The sequence below is a fragment of the Amblyomma maculatum genome, chromosome 10, assembly GCF_055883805.1.
Source record: "Amblyomma maculatum isolate TAMU_Amacu chromosome 10, ASM5588380v1, whole genome shotgun sequence".
Taxonomy (NCBI): Eukaryota; Metazoa; Arthropoda; class Arachnida; order Ixodida; family Ixodidae; genus Amblyomma; species Amblyomma maculatum.
Window position 1 is genome coordinate 120,319,968 of NC_139353.1, and position 23,950 is coordinate 120,343,917.

The following is a 23,950-nucleotide window of genomic DNA, read 5'->3' on the forward strand; positions in this document are numbered from 1 at the left end:
TTGATTTGCACGAAGGTAGCCAGGGCAACCTGGAAAGAACGAATTTAACAGGTTAATTTCTATCCAACCAGTAGAGAACACACTCATTTTCAAAAGCACGCTGGTTGACAGCGATGTTCATCTAATTCTAACGACTGCAAATGCTCTGTATTCCTTACAGCATCACGACCCCTGCATCAGTCTTGTAATAAAGATGTCATTTTTAATGAACCAGTGCAATTGTATCGTATGCTGCCTGTACTCTCGTTTATGCCCTTAATGATAACCGTCTACTCTGATACACAAATGTGACAAATCCGCATGATTGCAAGCCTCATGGTGACTAAAGCTGTGAGGGACGCTGAGGTGACAGGCTCCACTAAATTAAAACACTTGGAGGGCTTAACGTGCACTCAAACAATTTTGAGGGACGTTAGATACTAAAGTATTGAAAGGCGAAAGCCTGAATGCCGCAATTCTGCTACGCAACTGATACTAATTAGTAACTAGTTATTGAATTATGGTAATTAGTAATAAATAAGTAATACACATCAATTGGTGAATTAACAAATTAGTTAATTAGTTATTATTTAGTAAATTATTACTTTGTTATTATTTAGTAATTGATCATTGATTGGCTAATGGCTATATAAGGCACGCATTCGCGCATACTATGGTGGTGCTCCTGTGATTGGTCGAGACCTCTATGACGTCATCGCGCCTCAGCCAATCAGAGCCGCCGCAAAAGCGGGACTCATTTTGTCGACGACAGCATGAGCCATTAAAGGCTTTCGCCTTAACATAGAATGGAAAGCCAATGTAAAATCCTGTTAACATAAATCATAAATTAAATGGATAAATTATCTGCTTGTTTAAATGGAACCACAATCGTGGGAATGAACACGCGTTCTCGAGATCAGTAGTCGAGCACCATAACCATTGCTCCAGTGCACAGGAATTTTTCCCAAATTAACAGCCTAGACTGTCCGTCCAAGTTTTAGAAAACAATGCTACCAGCGCTGCAACATACAAGGCCTGAAATCAGCACTTTAATGCACTTACCTCATCCACACTTTCAATGACAATCAGTGATGTCGTGCTCTGGAAAGCTCCGTGTTTATGCATACGAGGCGCCTGGTTTGTGAATGTTTCTTGAAGAGCTCCACCACTGCAGCTTGACTTCCCACAGGGGGGCTGTTGACCTGGAAAATCAACATGAGCAGTGCAAAGGGCACTGGTAAATTTAGCATGCTATTGCTATCAAAATACAGAACTTTGGATTTTTCACACCCAAAAGGCAGTATCTGCTTGTTGGGTGTATCGTTAGATTGCCAGCGGGTAAATCTAAGCAGCACACGACTTGCTGCATCAGCGAGAAAATTTGGTGACACAAATGTTCCGGTACATCACTTCCTTAGATCAGGAATGCTGCTACAGCTGAAGACCAAACATGCAGATATATATAGCTACACAGACAGCAAGGCATACGCAGTAAATGTAAAGGGTGGAGCGTTCAATACAGTTTTTTTTTTCGCCGACGCCAAACTCAGACCTGTTTGATATTTTGGGTTTCATTCAATAACAGTCCCACTTCACAAGAAAGTCACAGGAAAGCCTACACTTTAATAACCGATACTTTGGCCGCTGTGAAGACCAAAAAATCCAACTTTCCGACCAAAAGTGGCACCAGCAATACAGCGGCATAGTTTTTTTTAATCAAAATTGACTTCTCGGCATGATATAGAAAACTGGCTTCGCTGTAGCGGCCAATCATCTCCTAACAGCCGTAGAAGAATTTAATTTGAATTTAAGAGAAATAATTCGGGTGGATGAGTATGGCTACTTAAATTGCTGCGATCTGAAGGAATGGCAATAATGGTGCGCTCTTCGTTGTCATTGCGGCCTACACAGTACAGTCGGATTTAACGTGAAACATGAGCAGTGTCTCCCACGTTCGGTTCATTCGCAGATATCGGTAAATTTCAACCTCGCGGTTCTTGTGACCGTCTTTACCCATGGAAATTGAATGTTAATTCTTCGTTTCGTACATGCATCATTCGCGGCATAACATGCAGTGTTTGGTTGGTTGGTTTGGTTTTTAGGGTTTCAATCGCAAAGCGAATCAGGCTATGAGAGACGCCGTAGTGGAGAGCTCCGGAAATGTCGACCACGTGAGGTTCTTTAACTTGCACTGACATCGCACAACAAACGGGCGCCTTGCCTCTCGCATCCATCAAAAAGCGCCCGCCGAGACCGGGATTCGATCCCGCATACTTGGGAACAGTAGTCGAGCGCTGTAACCCCTGCGGCACACACAGCAGCGGCAGCTGTATTTTACTGTGATGAAGCGAAGTACATGGCAAAAGCATGGTTCTAGCTGAGATAGCTTGATTGCAGTTGTAGCATAGCGTGATTCACTTGTATAGAGCATGCAGATGGCCTAGGGGGAGTCTCATGCATATCGGTTGTGTGCAAGCCTTCCACGTCAGAACCAGTCACACACGTGCTGTGGGTCGTGCACACTGACGACCCAGAGCCGGAGATCACGCTATACGCACACGGCTTGCATGCAGAACCAGATTACGGTAGCAAATTGTGCTGAGCTATAACGCTTGTATCGACAGATCAACGAAACATGAGCGCCAATGTCTCGCAAACAGGTGACGATTTCTTTTTTTAAGCTCACTAATAATTTAGACTGTGGCGGTCATTCAGACCATTTCACGAGTCCCGCCAGGTCCTAAAACTCAGTCTGTGACTATTGGAGCTGGGGGCTTTGCTTGCGCTGTAGAGAATGAGCGAGGTAAAAGATACCCAGACCCTGTCATCCAAATTGTAAGCTCTCAGAGCAGGAGGAAAAACAGCAGTCCGAATACCCACGTGCATAGCAAACAATTATAGGGGACACGTTGGATCACTAAAACTGCGATGTGGCGAAAGCGCCAACTTCTATCGCGTGGTGGTTAGAAGCCCTCCACTACGGAACTTCTGTTTTCTCTCCCACCTTCGCGATTACGCGATAGCGTGAGCTACCTGCCAACATATTAAGTCCCGCTTTATCTGAGCCGCATGAACGTGCCTGGCCTAGGAACAACGTGAATGCAATGGTCTAGGTAGATTGATTCTGACATCACCCTCCCATATGAAAGGAGAGGCCCGAGTATGCAGCTCCTGCTAAACGTAGTGCCAGGACGCCCTAGTCCAGTTAGAGCTCGGCCACGTCAGCAGCCAACTACCGTTTCCCACGTAACGAAAGCGTTACGGATGGACGAACACGAGCCGCGAGCATGAGCCACTAAAGGCTATCCCTTTAATATAAACGTGTACATGCACGCACATATACGAAACACGTTCACTGTTGTGTGCCATGAGGAACAAAATTGCAAAAACACAGAAGCTTTGCAAGACAACGCGATCTAAAATAGAACTTCGCTGACACGTTTTTCACTGGAGCGAAAAAGGAAAACTTAACAGCCGGGAAATACAGCAAAATGAAAGCTTAAAGTACGGGCACACTCAACCCATGTTGATGTGTAGACGCTTGAAAATTGGTATGTACCATTGCGCTGGGACTCATACAGAACGTGGCACCTGGGAAAAGGCGGCGCCCCTGAACGCAACCGTGAAGTGCTCCTGTATACTTGCATCCTATCATGTCTTCAGTTCACTTTATGAATAGTGTCAAATCCTGTATTTGCATTACCTTCTCTCAGAAATGTTGCCTAATTCGACGTGCACATATATCATACACACATATATTACATGACCACATCTACAATGCGCCCCGCCGTGGGGGTGCAGTGGTAACAGCGCACGACTGCTGTGGCCACGGATGCAGTATTGAATCCTGATCACGGCTGTCGCTTTGCGATCGAGGTGAAAAGCAAGGAGCCTATGTGTTGTGCGATGTCAGTGCACATCAAAACCCTAAGTGGTCAAATTTTCGAAGCCCTCCACGACGACGTCTCACATAGCCTGAGTCGCGTTTAGACGTTAAACCCCCCAAACCAAGTATTTAGCATGCTCACACATCTTTCTACTAAGCGCATCTTCCTTTATGGCCTTTTATTTTTTATACTGCCGTTGGTGGTATTTTCGCAAAACGAGGAAAGCTCTCAATATAACAGGTTGAACTACATAGTTCATGAATGTTTTAGATAAGTCAATTCCGGTAGCTGATACTGCAACAAACTTTTTGCTGCGACACTTCCTTACTTATCCAGCACACTCATGTAATGCCTCGGTGAATTATTGATGAGCAAGCGCGCTTGAGAGGTGCACACAGCATGGAATATCAACGGAAAATGCCATCACCTTTATGATGAGCTCAGGGTTGTCAGGGCCAATGATATCCAAAAAGGCAGCAGATGTTTTGTCATTCCAGAAGAAGCCATCGTCGCGAGTAAAGTTCCGCAGCTGGCACTGCAGTACCTGGACACACAACAATGAACAGTAAGAAGTAGATGGCTTTCGGTGTTTAGCAGTTTAATTTCAATACTCGGCATTCTCAGCTGCCGCAATACACACACTGCACCTTTTGCTCCCTATCAACAAAAACTCCCATGCCAGCAGCCAGGACAAACTGCTGGAACTTGTGTTTGTTAACACAATGTGGCACTCTTTTTGGAAAACTTGAAAGTATGCTTGCTACACAGGAGACAAGTCACTCCATCTGTTGCATGAGCCTGTAGCCTTGTTTTTAACCAGTGGCTTCTTGGAGGGGGGCAGACGAGGAAACTTCACAAGTGTAAGAAAGGTGAACTCAGATGTGCTTTCGAAATTGATCACGTGCTACAACCTTCATTTCTTGCAACCGTGACTAGTGCAGGTTTCCCACAAACTGTACAAGTACACCAATATGCGCCCATGCATGCAGTCAGCACTAGGTCATTACTAAGACACGACGTCACCTAAGCTCACTGAATGGTTTTAACTTCTAGCAACGTGTGGCGGGAAGGCTGGCTGAGTAGTTTTGCACAAAGTATGGCTCAGTCTGATAGCCCTTCACCAGCAGCAGACGTCGAAATTTGTGTGCACATTTCTGCACATTTGGAGGTATGTTACAACTAATCGTGGCAGCTGGAGTGTATAAAGTTTTTTCTAGGAAAGCAGATTAAGGATCGGTTAAAGAATTTTCTAATATTAGGATCGAGTAGCATGTACCATGATCTTGCATCCACATGCTTGTCCTTTTATAGGTTTATGAACTTGTGGCAGACTAGAAGCTCTCACAACCAGTTACAGCCCCACTGAAACTGCACTGGAAGCGAGAGTGCGAACCATGGTAGGAACTCTGTACCAATATGAATGCATTGGCAGGTAACAACCCACTATTATTGAAGCATCATGAAACAAACTTTCGTGCATCATTAGATCACCCCATTTCTAGTCAAAGGCAGTTCATTCGCTTCAAACAGCGCTTTTTTAAACCACGAAAATTTTTATATTATAAAGCTTTTATCACCATAAAACAAAAACGTCAAAGACATCTAAATGGCCATAACCAAGTTCTTTTTAAAGGGGGCATCGATTTTGAATAGAACAAAATTAAAACAATTAAGCTCATTTTTCCCGCAGTGAGTAGTTTGCTGCCTTTCACCCATCCAGGAGAAAAATGCATGGCACTTGCCTAGAGCCATCTCTGCCACTGGTCAAGTGAAAATAACGTACCCCACTGCAATGAAAAGATTGGCAAAACATACCTCTCTAGATGGAGGAGGCGCAGGAGAAGTCAGAAGAGCTCCGTAAAACGTGACATCTTTGCGAGACTGATTTCCACACACTTTTCCAACTTCTGGCTTGTCGACTGCTTCATTATCTCTCTGTAAAAAAAATTAAGAAACTTAGACCAACTGCCCTAACGCACAACTCAGCATGGTGACAATCCACGCAAACGCAACTTTCCAATATAAGTTTTGAGCCTTCCCTTGTCATTCAGAAAACTGCGATGTTTTCTTTTTTTTTATGCTTTTCTTACCCATTCCTGCAGAAAACGGTGAGCTGTCTAAAGTAAACCATCTGGTGATAATTTAAGATTTTGCCCCCAAAGACGAATTTTACGTAACGAGATGTGCTTGCACTGTGAGAAAAGAAGACACCAGATAAGGCTCAATTTTACTCCATGCAGGAACGGCCTGGAATGTTTTTTTTTTTTTAAGTCGATATTTATTGCCTCAGGGCATCAGTAGGTTATGAGATGAAGGATGAATAAATGATTAAATAAATGGAAAAAGGTTGGCTGATTTTATGAAGTCCAGAAGTGAGCGATGATGAGGTCCCTGCGTCCAAGTGACGTATGAGGCAGGATTGGTTGCTGAAAGGCCAGCTATTCTCAGGTGCCGGAATCGTGTTGGCTTGAGTGCTGGGCAGTCCCACAGCAAGTGGTGGATGTCGGCCTCGACATCTTCGTTGTTACAGATCGGGCATCCTGGGCGAGGAAATAAGTGTTGGAAGTATGACCACGTCCTAGTTACTGCTGGTGTAAGGGCAACACCGACCCGGATCCTCCTAAGCGCAACCTCTTCTGCACGGGTGAGACCGCGGGGAAGGGATATCGCACACGGAGGGACAAGTGCACGTGTGCGGCGCCGGAGGTGCTCCTTTCTTGACAAAAGGAGGGTAGCGTCGTCGACTTCGAGAGGCTGTGGGATTGATGCGTCTTGGTTCACGAGGCGGGTTGCAAAATCAGCTTGACTTTGGGAAGGCAGCAGATCCCGTGGGACCCACTCAATGCGTATTGACTGTGGGATGCGCGCCGCAAGCTGGTGGATGTCCTGGCAAATTTTAGGGCAGCGGCTGACACGTCGGAGCAGACGTACTGCTTGAAGTGCGTCAGTGCGGATTACAATGTGGGCTGTAGGGAGCATGGTTATAGAAGTCACGGAGCAGAGTGCCTCTTGAACTGCCACAAGCTCAACGCAGAAAGATGTAAGTGGTTCCGAAAGCTGTAACGTAGTTGTCTGATTCAGGCTAGGCCTCCGTGGACAGTGGATTGCCGTTTTGGCTTCACAGCCTTGCAGGCTTCCATCTACGTACACTACTACGGAATCCTGAGGCAGGTTAGTATCTTGCTCTTCAAATCTCTGGCGTAGCAACGATGCAGAGTTGGCAGACGTCGGTCTGCGGATGTCAGTTGGCTTGTTGTCTCCTAACTATAAATTTCCAGGGAGGGAGAACTGGCGCAGGTGGCTGAAGAATAATGTGTGACGTTGCATACGCCCTCAGTGCTTGCGTGGAATGTGACAAAGTGGCCTTGAGTCTGCGAGCATCTCGGCGCTGCTGCACCAGTTCATCGATGGTGTTGAGCTGCGCATTCTCCTGTAACGCTACGACCGGTGTGATTCGTGGAAGGCATGTTATGGTCCTCATAGCTTCTCGATTTAAGGCTTCAAGGCGATCCCATTCTGCCCTTCTAAGATGCTGGAACTGGGCCTGATAAACAATACGGGGCTGCAGAACCGCCCTCACTAACTGGCGTGCAACAGACGAGCCAGCGCCACCCGTTTTAGGTGCAATTCTTCTTATTAAACTTATAGTTTGAAGTGCTTGCTTTTTTGCCTGAGAGAGCCAAGCAGTCGCTGATCCTGATTGGTGAATTGGTAAGCCCAGAATTTTCAGGCTCGAACTTTCTTGTATTGGGGTGCCTGATAGAGAGAGACGAATTGGATTTGAGGCAAGTTTACGGCGTCCCCAGCGGTTGGCGACTGACGTGTATGAAGTTTTACACACAGAAAGTTGAAGGCCAATGGAGGAGGCGTAATCAGAGGTTACGTCTAATGCTGACTGAAGGGCGGCCTCTTGAGTGAGAAGATGAGTGCTCCATACCGTGATATCATCTGCGTACTGCAAAAACTTGATTTCAGGGATATCATGTAAGCGCCACGCCAATGGGATGAAAGTAATATTGAATAACGTCGGAGGCAATACTGATCCCTGGGGCACGCCACGTAGTGAAACGAATGAACCAACAGTGTCACCGCTGAGGCGTATTGCAAATTTTCGTCCATCCAAAAATGATGCGACAAAAGTGCGTACTCTCGGAGGGAGATGGAGCATGTCAATGGCATTCAGGATTGCAGCATGACTGATGTTGTCATATGCCTTTTCAACATCCATTGCTAATATGGTACGTACATCGCGGCTGCGGGTAGATGACAGAACTGCTGAGGCCAGGACAGCCAACCCGTCCTCTGTACCTATGTATGGACGAAATCCAATTTGAGCAGGGTGATAAAAACCGTGCTGTTCAAGCCACCAAGAAAGTCGTGTGGCTAGCATTTTCTCTGCAAGCTTGCAAAGCGTTGATGTTAAGGAGATTGGTCGCAAGTTGGCGAGGTCCGTTGGAGGCTTCCCAGGTTTGGGAATAGGGATCACGACAGCGGTTTTCCAGCTCTCGGGTACGACACCATCAAGCCACACTTTGTTTATGGTGTCTAGTTGTTGAGGAAGTGCAGCAGTACTGAGGTTCTTGTAAACCTCATACTGAATTTTGTCCAGGCCGGGCGCTGTTTTCCGTTTCGCATCGTCAATTGCAGCCAGCAGCTCGCACATCGAAAAGGGGCTCGCAATTCCATCTGCGTCGGCAGCAGATGGTAATTTCCATGCGCCTGCAGGGATACCTGCCAAATTAAGGTTTACAGCTGAAGGAGGCAGTATATCGTATTTTTATACCCAGCCTAAGATGATAGAAGAATAATTACATGCGAAAAGTATGTTGGTGCAAAGTGCTTAGATTATAATTTTCCATAATCTGCTCACTGTTAAAGCAATATGAACATTTAAGGCATAAGCTGCACATTTTTTGCAAAATAAAGACAACATAAGAACCTGCACAGATAATGGTGTAATTTCTCTCGAGAGATGTGTTTCTGTCTTGAACGCCACGCGGCAGGAGCGATGGTGTACCGTCCAAACTCACACCTGCCAGAGAAGGGGCGACAGATACTGCCCCTTTCCTTTCTTGTAAACCATTTATAATTATATATAGCGCTGCAATGAACGCAGATAAGAGGCAAACAATAGGAGAGGAAGGGTAGGCTTTCACCATTCTCCTCTTACGAGACATCTAAGAGACCCTCTTGTGTTCAACGTAGCAAGCCAAGTGCAGTGAGACGACGCATGGAATGGAGCCAAACAGCTTATCTGCTACATCTATCTATAAGGGTTTTTGCAGGCAAGAAGCCTAACGAGAGTTGAGATGTGCAGCTGACCAAGCAAGTTTTTGACTGCGTGGTATCAAATGCCATGACTGCAGGGCAAGCACAAAAGGGCTTTACATAAAAGGCATGAGTTGCGCGCAGATATTCGCTGCTATGATTGCCCCACCACCAAACTTAATGCCGGGCACAAACCACTCGGCCGTTACACATTTAGAACTAAGAACACGGGAACAAGCACAAGAAAAAATAAGGCTCCCACAAAAATTGCAGTCAAGGCAGAATACACTCGATATATATTGTTAGAGGGAGCCATTATCCAAACTTTGGGATTTCGATATAAATATTTAGACTTTAGTGATGGTCCCGACTAACGATCTAGTACTACGAGAAGACGCTAAGTGGAGCCCAATATGTGCAGCCCTTTTTAAGAAACTACATCCCAATTCACCATTTAGCATGTAAATATGTGAAATACCGGCACGCACCACATATGTAAAGACATGTCGTCATGGCATATCCCTCTTACTATTTAGTACTTCTGTGCCTTGGTGCAAGCTATGTTGGAACGATAAAAATGAACAGCAATTACCCGGTCTATATTGAAAGTGTAAAAAACTCGGCAGTTGTTCTGTACATCTAAGTTTTCTATTATTTCACGTGACTTGAAAGGACAATGCAGAATGTTAACCAAAATAATCAAATACACGAAGAAGTGCCTTAATAGTGTTTACGGTAAACGCCCATTACTTAATGTCTAAGCGGTAGCACATTTTATGGTCGTGCTAGCGAAGGGGTCAGAGACATGACAGTGGTAATGGCCTGTCTGCAGGTGTATTTTGAGATCCTTGTTCATATGCACGAGCAGCATTGCAATATGCGTGATCCATGCGCTGTGGCCTAACCTGATGACTGGTTATTTAGGCAGACAAAATTGAATATCAGGAAAACCAGGTGTACCGTTCCTCTCATTTTGGTTCTTATGCAATACTTGCACTTCATTTCTCTGGGTATATTGACTATGAACTAAGAAAACGGTAAAACAATGAGAACATTCTGCTCGTTCTGAATTCTTATATATAACAATAGGAAAATGAGAATATAGAAAATGTATAACAGCAGGAAAATGAGAATATAGACGCAAGCATATAATTCGGCGAAACATGCTCCAGGTTAATTTTCGTGGAACCTGGGGAAGTGAAGGACTGTAGCCGTGTTAGTCAAGCACGCCGCCGTTGCTCCCCCTAAATCAGCAGACTTCTGAGTTCCCACAGCAATTTATTTGATTACCTTTTGACCGCGACTACAGCTGCGCACATGTAAAACTAGACAGTATTGGGAGATGCTGAGATAGCTGAAACTACGCTCAAGAATGCTTATATGGATGACAAGTTCCTTCGGTACGGAGCCTTGCAGGTCCGGAATTAACAGCAATAATCGTGAATGCATGTGCCAAGCAGATATAGATACACATGTGCTCACAGCCATGAGACTACACCCAGCACCATCCAGTCGGATTAAGTTTGAACATTCGAACTATTTTGGCCCACTTGGCACATATAACAGCCTGCTGTTCTCCCTACGGTGGGCGCCAGCGGTTTAATAGCCCACCTCTCAGGCCAACCGCCCATCTTTGGGGCTTCAAGTTTGCTATACGTGAGGATAACTTTCTTTGAATATACAGTGAAAGATACAATCCTGAGGTGACAGGTTTCACAAGTGCATATTTTGCAATTACTCTGAGCCAGAGAGCCGGCCAGACAGCTGGCGGTAATAACAAACGATTACGGTGCACTGATGGATATAATGTAATAATGCATTGGGCGAACCGCAGAATGGGTTCAGATGTGGTAGGCGCCTAGATAGCATTTTCGTAATAACCCAATACATAGAAATAGCCAGGACGGAAGTAGACCGCTGTGTTTAGCCTTTCTGGACATAAGCGGTGCACATGATAGCATAAATAGGGAACTTTTGTTGAACATACTCGATCGAATCTGAAGGCATCGGTAAAGAATTATGTGAATTCTAAAGGAAGTATATAGAGATAATAAAGATGAAATTGCATGATAGGGGATAAGAAGTACGACTACTGTCCAGGTAGGCAAAGGACTAAGGCAAGGATGTCCGCTATCACCGATGTTGTTCATGGTTTATATGAAGAATATGAAAAAGAGTCTGCAAGAACCTTGGTTTTAATCTCTCGTATAAGCTAGGTGGAACAGACGTAGAACAAACGCTTCCAGGATTAATGCACGCGGACAACCTTGTTCTATTAGCCAATAGCTAAGAAGATTTACAAGCATTGGTTAATATATGGGGATACGAGGATATGCAATCGGCATTACCTTCAGCGCAATTAAGCCGGGTCTGATGGTATTCAGCGATGTCACTGATAAAGAGGTTACAATACAAGGGAGTCAGATACCAAGACTGACAGAATACAAATATATCTGGATATGGATAAACCAGTCAGGTATACATGGAAAAAGCATGAATATGCCACTAGGACAAAGAGATGTCAGAGATGCACACACACTATGCACAGATGCACAGGCCACTATAAGTGTACAACGTATATATAGTACTAAAGGTATTTTGAAAGGAATAGTGCTACCGAGGCTAACCTTCGGGAAGGCGGTTTTGTGCTTTAGGACTGAAGTTCAGTGGAGGCAAGAAATAAATCTGAGATCTGTGGGCAGGCTAGCACTTAGAGCCCACGGCAAAACTACAAACGAAACAGTACAAGGATATTTGGGCTGGGCGTCCTTAGAGGTACAGGAGGCTAACAGCAAAATAATGTACCAAGAACGCTTCAGGCGACTGGATGACAATAGGTGGGCAGCTAAAGTATTTAAATACTTATACCAAAATGATTTGACTCCCAGTGGCGGAAAAGGACAAGAAAACTAGCCAGTAAGTATTTTGGAAGGTAGGATGGAGAAATAAAGAATATTAAACAACAAGTAGCGAACATAGTGGGAAAAAGACTAGAATAATTCAATGAATAAGAAACTGACCCTAGACATATACAAAAAATGGAACTCTGATTGAGAAGGAAACCTATGACAAATCAAGAGGCAGCGGCCTTCTCTTTGAGGCTAGATCAGGATGTCTTAGAACCTGAAGCTACAGAAGAAAGTTTAATCAAGAAGAGGTAATGTGCTATCTGCGGTAAATGCCCTGAAAGAATTGAACATATTATACTAGAGTGTGGCAGCGTTCATCCAGATCTCCATGCGGACATAGTAACCCTGGCCGAGGCCCTGGGGTTTAGTGGTAACAAAGGAAGCATGAGTGAATCGGCGGTAGAGGAAAGCAAGAAACCTTTTGAAGATTAGTGGATAAATAGCACCCAGTGTACATATGGAAGGCAAGTCGAAATTAAACAAGGGTATTGAAAGATAGCCTGGGTCCAAAAACAGTCATTAAACTGGTTATCGAGATTTTCTGCAGAAATTTGTTCCCAGCAGAACCGTATATATCCCCCTTGGTTCATAGTTGCGGCGTGGGTTTATTTTTCAAGCAGTAGTTGAATGCAGGGCGGCTCTGGCCTAGCCTGTGCACACACGCGAGAGTCATCTGTGAACAAACCTTGAAACACGCCTCCCGGTAAACCAATGAAAATGACAACAGGCAGCTGTCCAACCTGGTCCTGTTTTTTCTGTTCAGGCAAGCTGGAAGTATGCTGGAAGGGAGAAGGGGGGGGGGGGGAGAGGGTAGCCTAATATAAAGCATCCATTACGAAGACCTAGAAGGTGCTAGCTCTGCACGCAGTTATTGTGCAGCAGTTCGTCGCGCGGATGAAGCGAGGGACTTCGTTTCCTGGAAAAGCGTGTGCAGTGAACTCCCCCCCCCCCCCCATCTCCGCTTGGGGTCCAGGCGAAAATGACGGCCGAGGCGGCTTCGAGCATGCGCAGTAGCGCTGCTTGAAACAGGTCCTTTGAAAAACGTATTGCCTTGTCCCTGGCCAATACGCACGATACATTTCCTCCAAAAACAAGAAACTCAACCTTCTCAAGCCACGAAGGAAGAGCGATGGAAGAGCCGTTGCGCTGCCCCACTTGAAGATGTTAGACAATGTGTAGTATTGACCACGCAGGCAGGGCTCCGCGTTACGCTCGCTATAGCAAAATAATTCTTCCCGATTACCCCGTAGCAAACCTTTGCGACATGTAGAGATAAAGACCTCTCGTGTGAGCCATAACCAATAAGAAAGGTTGTTCTGTACCCGCGGACACATATTTCTGCGAAATGGTCGCCCTACTCCGTTACACTTCCTGCTTTGAGTTGAACGCTCCGCCTTCTAGAATACGGGTCCGCGAGCGATGCTCTCGCCCGACGAGTGAAAACCGTCTTTCTTAAAAACACCGGCTTATTCCGGATCAACAGAAAAGTACAAAAATAGAAAAGAAACAGCATTGGTCAAAACTGCGCTGGAAACATGCCGTCGAAGTGCGCGACAATCGACTACGCAGAATAAAACAGAACATTGGTCAGGTCTTCACCGCGACGACACAAAACACTGCGGCGCGGATAGGGCGAGTACAAAGCGTTGATTACGGTACAAAAGCATTGCTACTCGCGTGGCAGCACTCACGCTAACACTCCTATGGCTTTCTTGTAGGCGCCGATTCCGTCTTTGCCTCGCAGGACTCCGCTCCGTCGTCCGTGCACATCCCGCCGGCTTGGGACGCTGCCACGCTGCCCTTCTGTGGCCGGCCTCCCGGCGAAGAAGCACCGAGCCATGCTTTCGACGCGCTTATCTACCCTCTTTCTCGCGATAACACGCCGCCCCATCGATAACACGCCGCCCCAGCTCCGGGCAGCTCGCTCATGCGTACTCGCGCTGCCCGGGCGGACACCAACACAAACAGAAAAAAGCGCACGCGGTTTGAAACGCTAAAAGGGGCTGTGGGGCCCCCCACACTCCCCCCCTCTGAAGACGGGACACCTCCCGATGTGTAAAAACAAAAATAACGCGGGATAAGGACGGAACTGGTACTGCTGCTGGCGGAGCGTATGCTTGGAGGTATCCGCCGAGCGTGGGTACCCGTAGTGCCTGGTAGGTCAAGTGGTACTATGTGGCTGGTGGACGGCCGTTATAAGTTCGGAGATCAGCCACGTTGACTGGTCCGGCTTCTCGACCACCCTGCACATGGCGAATAAAGCAAGAAAGCCGAGACACGCGCTTTGTTATCGTGTAAGGGCCAGTCCATCGTGGTGCGAGAGAAGCAGCAAACCCTTTTGCTGCATCACGTAGTGGGTGCGTGCGGCGAAGGACTTTGTCGCCGACTGTGTACTCCAAAGGTCGCCTTCCCTTGTTGTACTGGTTTGTACTGGAGCTGACGCCAGGAAAGATGCCTCGATGCGGGATGCTTCTCTAGCCATGTCATCGAAGTCCGCGAACTGGCGACGCCAGAGATATGGCTGATACCTTGGATGGCACCGATGTATAGCATGAGCCACCTTCTCTGGTTCCGGAACTGCAGGATCTGCCCGCTCATGCAGCTCTTGAAAACTGCGCAAAAACTCAAGCAAACCCTCGTTTTCGCCTTGCGTCCTGGTGCAAAGCTCGTCTTTCATACGGATGTCATAATCAGCCGGCAAGAACTCTCCTCAAAAACGGTCTATAAAATCCTTCTTTGTTGTAAACGACCGCTGTCTACGCCTCCAGGTTGCTGCGGAACCTGCCAAAGCTACGGGAAGCACACGCGTGACCAGAGCACTGTCCGAAATTGCCATTGCCATCTGATAATCGTCGATTTGATAAAGAAAATCGCAAACAGATTTCTTGTCGGCGTGTCCTTCAAACCTTGGCACGGCCAAATTCAGCCGCAGCTGATTATCGCGATACAAGGGAGTGGGCGTTAACTGCCTCGCTTCCTACCATTTCTCTGAAATGTGCCTTTGATTCAAGTAGCTCGAACAGGAGGCCAAGAATTCCACTACAAATGTCCGACGGTTCGCTTTTCCTGTCTTCTGATTGCTCATGCCCCGAACGCGCCTGTGTGGGAGGCCGAACTGTCTCTGTTAACTGGACGCTTGCACCCGGTAAGTCCGACACCGCTACGCACGAAACTGCATGAACCTCAAATTGCTACACTCGCGGGGTAAGCCAAAGCTCGAGCATAAATCACGTTGGGCGCCAAATGAAGGTTCCGCCTTCTAGAATACGGGTTCGCGAGCGATGGTCTCGCTCGACGAGTGAAAACCAAGTCTTTCTTAAAAACACCGGTTTATTACGGATCAACAGAAAAGTATAAAAATAGAAAAGAAACAGTATTGGTCAAAACTGCGCTGGAAACATGCCGTCGAAGTGCGCGACAATGGACTATGCAGAATAAAACGGAACATTGGTCAGGGCTTCACCGCAACGACACAAAACACACTGCGGCGCGGATAGGGCGAGTAGAAAGTGTTGATTACGGTACAATAGCATTGCTACTCGCGTGGCAGCACTCACGCTAACACTCCCAAGGCTTTCTTGTAGGCGCCGCTTCTGGCTCTGCCTCGTGTACATCCGTGCCGTCCGTGTACATCCCGCCGGCTTGGGACGCTGCCACGCCGCCCTTCTGTGGCCGGCCTCCCGGCGAAAAAGCCCCGAGCCATGCTTTCGACGCGCTTATCTACCCTCTGTCTCGCGCCGATAACATGCCGCCCCAGCTCCGGGCAGCTCGCTCATGCGTACTCGCGCTGCCCGGGCGGACACCAACACAAACAGAAAAAAGCGCGCGCGGTTTGAAACGCTAAAAGGGGCTGTGGGGCCCCACAGAGTGCAGTATGGTGTTTCTCATTTTGTAGTCTATTGAAGGTTCCGTCGAATAGAAATGTCCTTGTTGATGAAAAACCGGGTTATCTAGCTGCAAGCAAGGATTGAAAGGCGGAGAACCCAGGGAAATTTTTGATCGATGCGCACGGATACATTAAAGTAGGGGGCTTGAATGATCTATGTACGCAATTGAGGCATTTAATTCACGCGAACTACTCATTAACATGATTGCACTTCTTAAAAAATGAGCGACCCGACGGTGTTGCTCGCAAGCTGCAGATGCTAAACGAAACGCGACAAACTACTACGCTATCGACTGCCTGCCAAGGAAGCTTAAGTCAAGAAAAGTCGATAAATGGAGGACTGCTCTAAAAATTACCTGCAACAGCATCGGAAAATGTAAAATTCGAAAACTTGCTAACTCAATAATTCACAAGGCAATTTTTCATTGTCGACAACCATGGGCTAAAGGTTAAGAACGTAATGAATTTGATATACTTTGGCAATCAAGGAACATTTACACCATATAAGCATGTTTGGGAGTGAGAAGCAGAGCCCAACTGCTACTTGAAGTTCTATGCTTTTATGAGGTCACCTTTTTTTTTTTGCGCAAGCAGCACTAGAGAACAATGCAAATGAGCACGCAAAGGTTCGACGCGCGGCGACTGATTTGAGACGCGTTCGTGACACACGTGTGCGACAACCGGCTGAGTTAAATCCCAGCCACGGTGAACGTTTTTATATAGATGTAAAGTGCCCGTGTACTGTCAGTGCACGGCACTTTAGCAGTGTCAGTACATGCTAAAGAAAATGCAGGTAAGCTCCCTGAAACGGCCAGACCTCAAGTAGCTTTAGGCGTCGAGCACAAAACTGAAATACGCAATCATGGCACGATAATGGCGCCCTCCTACAACAACTTCTTGCGACCCTTTACGAGCAAAAATAGCTAAATATAAGGAGTCAGTTCTTGGTAAGAGCTTTACGTCATCAGCCTCCATTATGAAGGCCGGCTCGCGCATTACTGTATAGCTGTATATAGCCGGCGGAGCGAAGGGCGAAAGGCGTTTCTCTTGAACCAGAGCGTGCATGCACCTGATCACCCGTACCAATCACACCGTAGCCCCGTTTCTTCCGGCTATGAAAGGCAGCAGTAGATGATGAAATTGTTAACTTATCCGTGGAACCCTATACGAAGCAAGCGTGGATATAGCGCAGGTGACGATGTTCCGAAGAGACGTACGCGGCACGATCGATGCCACATTCTTATAACATTTCGCCGGAAGGCAGCCACAGCACTTTTTCTTTATTAATTTTTAGGCTACTGCCGGTTCACAATGATGTCCATAATACATTCCGAGCCTTTTCACTCTCCCTAAGGAGCAAAAAGAAGCGCGTGTCGACGTAGAAAGCCTGCGAAATAAGCGCTGCAGCATACGCATAGCGGTCGTACTACCCGGTCACGCTTTTCGTGGTCACCAGGAGACGGCACCACCCTATTCAGAACTCCAGCGCAAGGCTCCTACTATCGCCCATGATCCTGATTTCATCACTCCTACTTTTCGCAGCGCGGCATACAGATTGTGAGACGAAGTATTGTTTCAGCTGATGGGGCACGAGAAGCCATCCACTCCTGGTGCGAGAAACAACGCGTGGCGTGCGTCGCGTAGGTGTAGGCAAAAGGGTTTCAAATCACATGCGCGTAAGCTACGTGACATTTCTCATGTTTACGCACGTTAACTCTGCACGTACTACGTGAAACTAAAACTGTCTTAGGATTACGCCTAAAGCCCTCAAACGTAGTGAATTTGCAAAACCTTCACAGCTGGTTTGGAGTTACCGTTTATGGTTTGTCGAAAATAAGTATTAATAGTATTCCGTGTAACCAAGCCTCCAGTTGAATAAAAAGAAAATAATGCTTGCGTTGCGCGAATGACCATCAGAGTGCGCCAATCTGTAATAAAATCTGCACGTACCAGTGAGGGAAGACGTCCTTCGACCGTTGCCGCTGTGTCAGACGAGGAAGGCGACGCTGTTCTCGGAGTCGGAAGCTGCAACCAGCAAACTCGCACGATGAAGTCGGAACTAAAATCGGAGCACAAGCGCAAAATGCTGCCAACGAATTCAGTGGTCGCGTACCGACACTTGTCGCGAGTTATAAACGATGCGAGAGAGAAGGAAAATTCGCATGGCCGATACCACGTGACAAGAGAGAGAAAGGAGGCCTGCCGTCAATGGTCGCTTGATACTGACGAATGCCTAGCAGGAGCCCACTTTGCCCCAATACAATTCGTCTCAAGATATCTGCCGCTCTCCGAAATGCAGTTGAGCCCTCCCTTGAAATTGAGCTCCTAAGTGCCTCTCGCCCGTGCGCACTATAATAGGGAATTGTGCCCCTACTGTCACCCCCGCCAATTTGGGGGGGCGAGAGGTTCCTAGGAGCACAATTGCCTATTGTAGTGCACCTGATCCTGATGCGACGGAGGTGCCTCTGCCTTTCGCAGGGCTGCAAACGTTTTGTGAGACGAAGGCAGTCGCTCTTGACGGTATTGTCTGTGACCTGGTTTAAAATCACAAGTTTATAGCACTCGCGACAGTTTTCTCATCCTCCTACCTCTTCTCCTGAGCGGCGTGTAGTGGCGCCCTACCCACACTCTCCTCCCGATTTCTTATCTCTCCTGCTGTAGGGCTGCAGTGAACTGCATACTAGGAAGATCTATGCGTCACCCTATTTTCGAATTGGCCTTTTTATGATAGCGCACTGCACTTGCAGCCACCAAGCGAAGTCACTTTGATGTGACCGGCTACCGAGAAATGCTGATTTTTCAAGCAGTAAGTAGTTAAGTGGGCGGCTGGTCTCTCTTAGCCTGGGCAGATAACCGTGAATATCCTTTTCACACATTGCGGTACACTCCTCTCGGAACCCCAGCCCAATTAAGCCACGACAAAAGGACGCTGGCGAACCTGGCCAGTCCTCTTGGTTGAAGTGAGCTAGGGAAGCGGGGTCAATGAAATGGGAGCATTTGGAAGGCCTAGAAGATGATATTAATAGAAGAGACATCTGGGCAAGTTGATATGATGACATGATGAGTAAACAGCGCTAAAGACGAGGACGATGAGTAAGAAGCAAACAGGACTGGCGCTGACTCACAACTGGAGTTTATTGAATAAAACACATGTTAAAAACCCAAGCAAAGCTGCACTAAGCAAATACCAAGTCATGACGACCCAGCACACATGCCACATTCAAGCCCAGCATCAATATGTGTTGAAGCAATTGACGGGTCACTAACGCATTTTTCACCGAAACAGTAAACTACCTGAAAGATCGCAGGGGCATCGAATTTCTTTAGTTGCTATTGTGATGCATAATTTTTTTTTTTGGGGGGGTTATAGTATATCCCGCTTACTATCTTAGTCTAGTTTCTTTTATTTCATGTTGTTATGTTCTGTGTTAATGCTTTAACAGTGACTTACTTTCCGTGACTGAAGAATCGTGGGCAGCGGTTACTGGAGTTTGAGCTTTGTCCGACTATAGTATAAGGCCAACATGGTAACGTGTGCGGCCGCTACTACCGTCGCACCATGCTTGCTTGCCGACGGTAGTTACCGAACCTCGACCTCGAGCGCGCAGGAGCGGATAATATCTGGAATGCTAGGAGCAAACATTAAAATAAAGCACCGAGAAGCAAGTTCTGTTATAGTGCTACGTAATAATGTGTGGACGCTGACGGTGACTGTAATGGAATACTATCTACGACCTGAGATTGACGTGTCTTAACGAAAAGCGACATTTTAAAGGCTAATTGACCCCGAGCAGCGACTTAAACGCACGAGGAAAAAAAACTGTGGGGCTAGTTGCTTGATTTAATAACAGCTCGATTTGTATTAGCAGAAAGCGTGATGTGACGGAGGCCACTGCACACGTAGTTAATCACTGCGTTCGTAGCGCTCCTCACAGAGAGGCATTTTGTCCTCCCACCAGGTCCGTGAGAAGGAGGGAGACAGCGCCGTGTCCGCATGTATTCATAGTTTCACGATGCAAGGAAAGCAAACTGCACGATAGAGGCCGGCAAGGCGGGGAATTCGCAGATGATACCGTGCTCCGTCTAGCACCAGGGTGCTATACAGCCTCGCTCCAAATTATGCTCCGGCAAGGCGTCCAACTACCCTCTCGTCCCTGGAAAAACCGTCCCCGGAGCAAATGTCTCTACTGGCGAAGTAGGAAAAATGTCCCCGAACGGGGCTGCAGTCTTGCGCTATAGGACGTAGACTGCATTTCCCCGTGGCGAGCTGCAATGATGAATGATGCATATTAACTTTTTTACAGCGGTTTCACCTGTCGGCTTGGAATTGACCGCAAACATCGAACTGATGCAGGCACTCATGAAAAAAAAAAAGTTATGGCAGCGGTAATGTAGTGACAGTGACATGCTTTTACGCCGTTCTTGTAAACATTTCGGGCCCCAAGATGGCGCAGGTTCTAAATGATGATTACATTTAACATAAAGCCAAGAAAAAATGGCATAAAATGTGTGTTTTTTTTTTTTAGTGTGAGTTTGGGAAGAAATCATTTTTAGGGCCAGTTTTGGCCTTGGGGACTTTTTTTTCCTAAATGCCACTTCTTCAGGGGACGTTTCTTCCGGGGATGATTTTTCCGGGGGCGTATCTTCCGGGGACATTTATTCCGGGGACGTTTTTACCTACACCCACCCTCTCGTAGGGTGCAGCAGGGAATCCTGATGGCTGGGGCTCTCAGCATATAGCTGAAATCCGGAGGGCACTCACAACAGAACTAAATACTATCTATACATAAAAACGCTGTTAGGGCCGCCTTTATGCTTTATGATTTTATGCATTAGTGTTACGCGTTCGTTCACACTTCGCTTACAAAATAAATTTTAATTATTTTGAGTATGCTACTCTTGTCAGGCAATCAGGTAGAGTGGTGCAGTAGTTATGTTTTAGGCATCACTGTCCACCGTCTCTATTACCTCGCTTTTTCGGGTAAGGATTAAACCTGGTGTAGCAATGAACGTCTCCTGCATTGTATAGGCTTTCCTGCATTTTTCTTTCTCTTTTGTTTTCTCTCGGCTACCCCTTCGCTCACTTCCTCGAGTTTGATTTATCAGCACCTTCCAAGATTTTTTTTTAATTCATTCTTCTTCTCCTCGTTATAGTTTTTATTTTCTGTATGAATGCAGTAGACCTACCCTGATAATTCCGTAGATGACTGCACAGCACCATTTTCCACCCCTCCTGCTTGTTATGGAATATCCCGCTTACTATCTTAGTCTATTGTCTTTTCTTCCATGTTTTTATATTTTGTGTTCTTACATGATTTATGTTTTTATGTTAGGTGATCCATGAGGGTGGCCGCGCGGGCACCGGGTTGAGGAACGCCGAGACGTTCGGGAGAGGTGCTGCCAAAGCGCGGCAGCAGCGATGTCTAAAGCAGAAGGGACTCGCTTGTCCGCCGTCTCCCGCGAAAACGTCGGGCCGCAGGTACCTTTTCCGCCATGACGCTGTCCCACAACGGCTCTCTGCTGTTTGCCGGAAGCGTTTGCCAATAGTGATATTGCGAACAGCTCTAGGAGTCTCTTGCAACCACGTGGTCCGCTACCACAGTCGCCACTCCAGAGAACAGGAAAATCCGCGACAGACGGGGAAGCCACCATGCACCGGCTTAGCCGACACGGCAAAGAGCGGCGCGATAAGAGCGCGAGGGAGGTGCAATTACACATTTGTACTTCTGGGAGGCCCAGCGGAAATTGGAGAATGCAAAGTGTATGTAAAGAATGCATGTGTCTACACTTATCTCAGGAACAAGAACCCTCTTTATACCCCACCTACCCCACTCCTTCTCCAGCCTGTGCTCCTCTGAATCATTGTCCAAGTGTCTTCCCTCCAGACTCAGTTCAGACTTCTGTCTCACCTTTCCCCTGCTCACTCCTGGTTTCTCTTTTGTTAGTAAGTGCGACATGATAGGGATGGCGCGGGGAACAGGCGTCCTTTTCGATGAGTGGTAGTGCCAACAAAAGAACAAAAGCAAGAAAGGAATGTGAACACAACTGCCCACTTTCTTCGCAAAAACGTTTTGCACGTGCCCACGTGGTGTCGCGGGCACCATCAAGGAAACCTTTTTGGGGACCATGGGAATGCCCTTCCCAAAACGCGTTCCGTTCGCCTCAATGTGCGCTCACCTTCGTGCGGAAAAGACCTATTTTCATATTCCATTTTTGTACAACGGAGAAACAGAAAGATTTCACTACTCTCACACGCATTATCCTTCCCTGCAAATACAGTCGCAGCATAGGTTTGCCTTGTAGACCATGTATGCAATCGGGAGTGGCCGTTGCAGCTTCCTTCACAAAAGCTATGCGCGCTTCACTCGTAGTATAAGATTTCACATTCCATCGCGGTAAAACCTTGTTCTCCAGTTGATCTAGACAAAAGTCGTCCTTGGAAGAATACGTGCGCAGCGAACTGGTATGGAATGCCGTGCAGAATGGCATACGAGGAGGCTATGTGCATGTGAAAGGCACATATTTATGTAGTCAAGCATGCCGCCTAAGTTTATGAACAATATAACTTTGGACGTCTAGGTGTATGAGACAGTGGAAATATTCAGGAAATTAAGTTCGACGTTGACTTGACCGTCTGATTGCGTATCCAAATAGCACAGCTGTTGTTCACATAAGGTATTGTTACGATGTCGTAAATGTCCTACTGGGTATTTAATTTGCTTTAAGGGAAAACTAAGCTGCAATAATATATTTTTATTCCAGCACATAATGCCTCCTCCCTCCCTCATGGGGCACCTACCGCATTGTGGCTCTAATAGCAATTAGTCTCATCTTAATGATTCCCTTTCCTTCTACGGAACGTAGCCACTAGCAGTGGATCCAAGTAAACATCTTTGTGGCCTTAACAAGTGAACAAAAAAATATATAAAAAAACGCAAGGCGCAAGTTCCACATATGATGTCGTCGTCACGTTGCTAGCCATGGAAACGCCCGAAGCTTAGTTTGTACCGGCGGAAAAGGCTTCACCTGATGCAGCGCCCTCGCCATATTTGTAAGATGTTTGTCACATCGCGTAATGCTTTCAGCTTGCCGTTGTTTCCAGGGATATTTTTGTCGCAGCCACAGATTATTATAAAGTCCTGACATGCACACTGTATAGGTTAAACAGAAAATGCAGTTGCCGAATTGAAATTCTCTTACTTTCTTCGCAGCACAAAAACTGTGCGGCGGAAGACACGAACCTGTATTCATAATTTTCTTCAAGGCCGTTAGCTTAATGAGCAGTGAAATCGCAAATCTCTGTGTTGTCGAGTCGTTTATAGACAATATGAACATTTAAAAACAGCGTGAAACGAACGAGCATGAGGAATACACTCGCAAACGATATGACTAGAGCTGCTTGTTGTTTCTCTAATCTTTTATTCCTCACTGTTTGCCTGCGCTGCTTCAGATTTCCTGCGTAATTCAAGTTAGCATCGAAAAGAACGTATGACCAAGGCTGTGACATTTTAGTACGCGTTATTGCTCCAATTATTTTTATATTGCGTCACCAGGTAACAGTGACCATTAAGTGACGTAAATTGTGAACTTGAACTACCCTTCGAGGGCAACATTTCTGTCAGTGAATGATCTGACAGACTGGTATTTTATAATAAATGTCTTGGATTTTTCCCGCGCGATTCTTGTTTGCAGTCAGTAGGTACCAAATCTGTACTGAATTCGGAGTATGCACTGAACTTTGTGGCAACGTGTAGCGACATTCAAAGGCGGTAGTACCCTTTGTGGTACCCAAGAAATTCTACCTATTCCCGTTATAAAGCCGGAATTACTCCAGGTTATCAAGCGATAACTGCTGCAAAATACTTTCGTCAGGGGTTGTTATTCACAGTTTCAGATCATTCGAAACGGATGCCTACCAGTAGTGCTCCAAAAGAAAGCATGGGTTGAAATGCTCCCTGTAGACCATATTATTGCCACCTTCATGACCCCGATTATATGCATTTTGCTTGTTTCCCGCTCTT

General features: G+C 46.5%; 1 protein-coding gene across 1 annotated transcript; it reads right to left on the reverse strand.

Moving 5' to 3' along the window:
• Positions 1-1,064: 1,064 nt before the first annotated feature.
• On the reverse strand, positions 1,065-15,901 carry LOC146177343 (uncharacterized). Its single transcript, XM_084581531.1, has 4 exons — positions 15,601-15,901; positions 5,682-5,801; positions 4,294-4,410; positions 1,065-1,181 (listed from the first exon to the last, which is right to left on the reverse strand). The coding sequence occupies exons 1-4, from the start codon at positions 15,655-15,657 to the stop codon at positions 1,065-1,067; spliced, it is 411 nt and encodes a 136-aa protein (XP_084437657.1). The 5' UTR covers positions 15,658-15,901.
• Between the last annotated feature and the right edge of the window lie 8,049 nt (positions 15,902-23,950).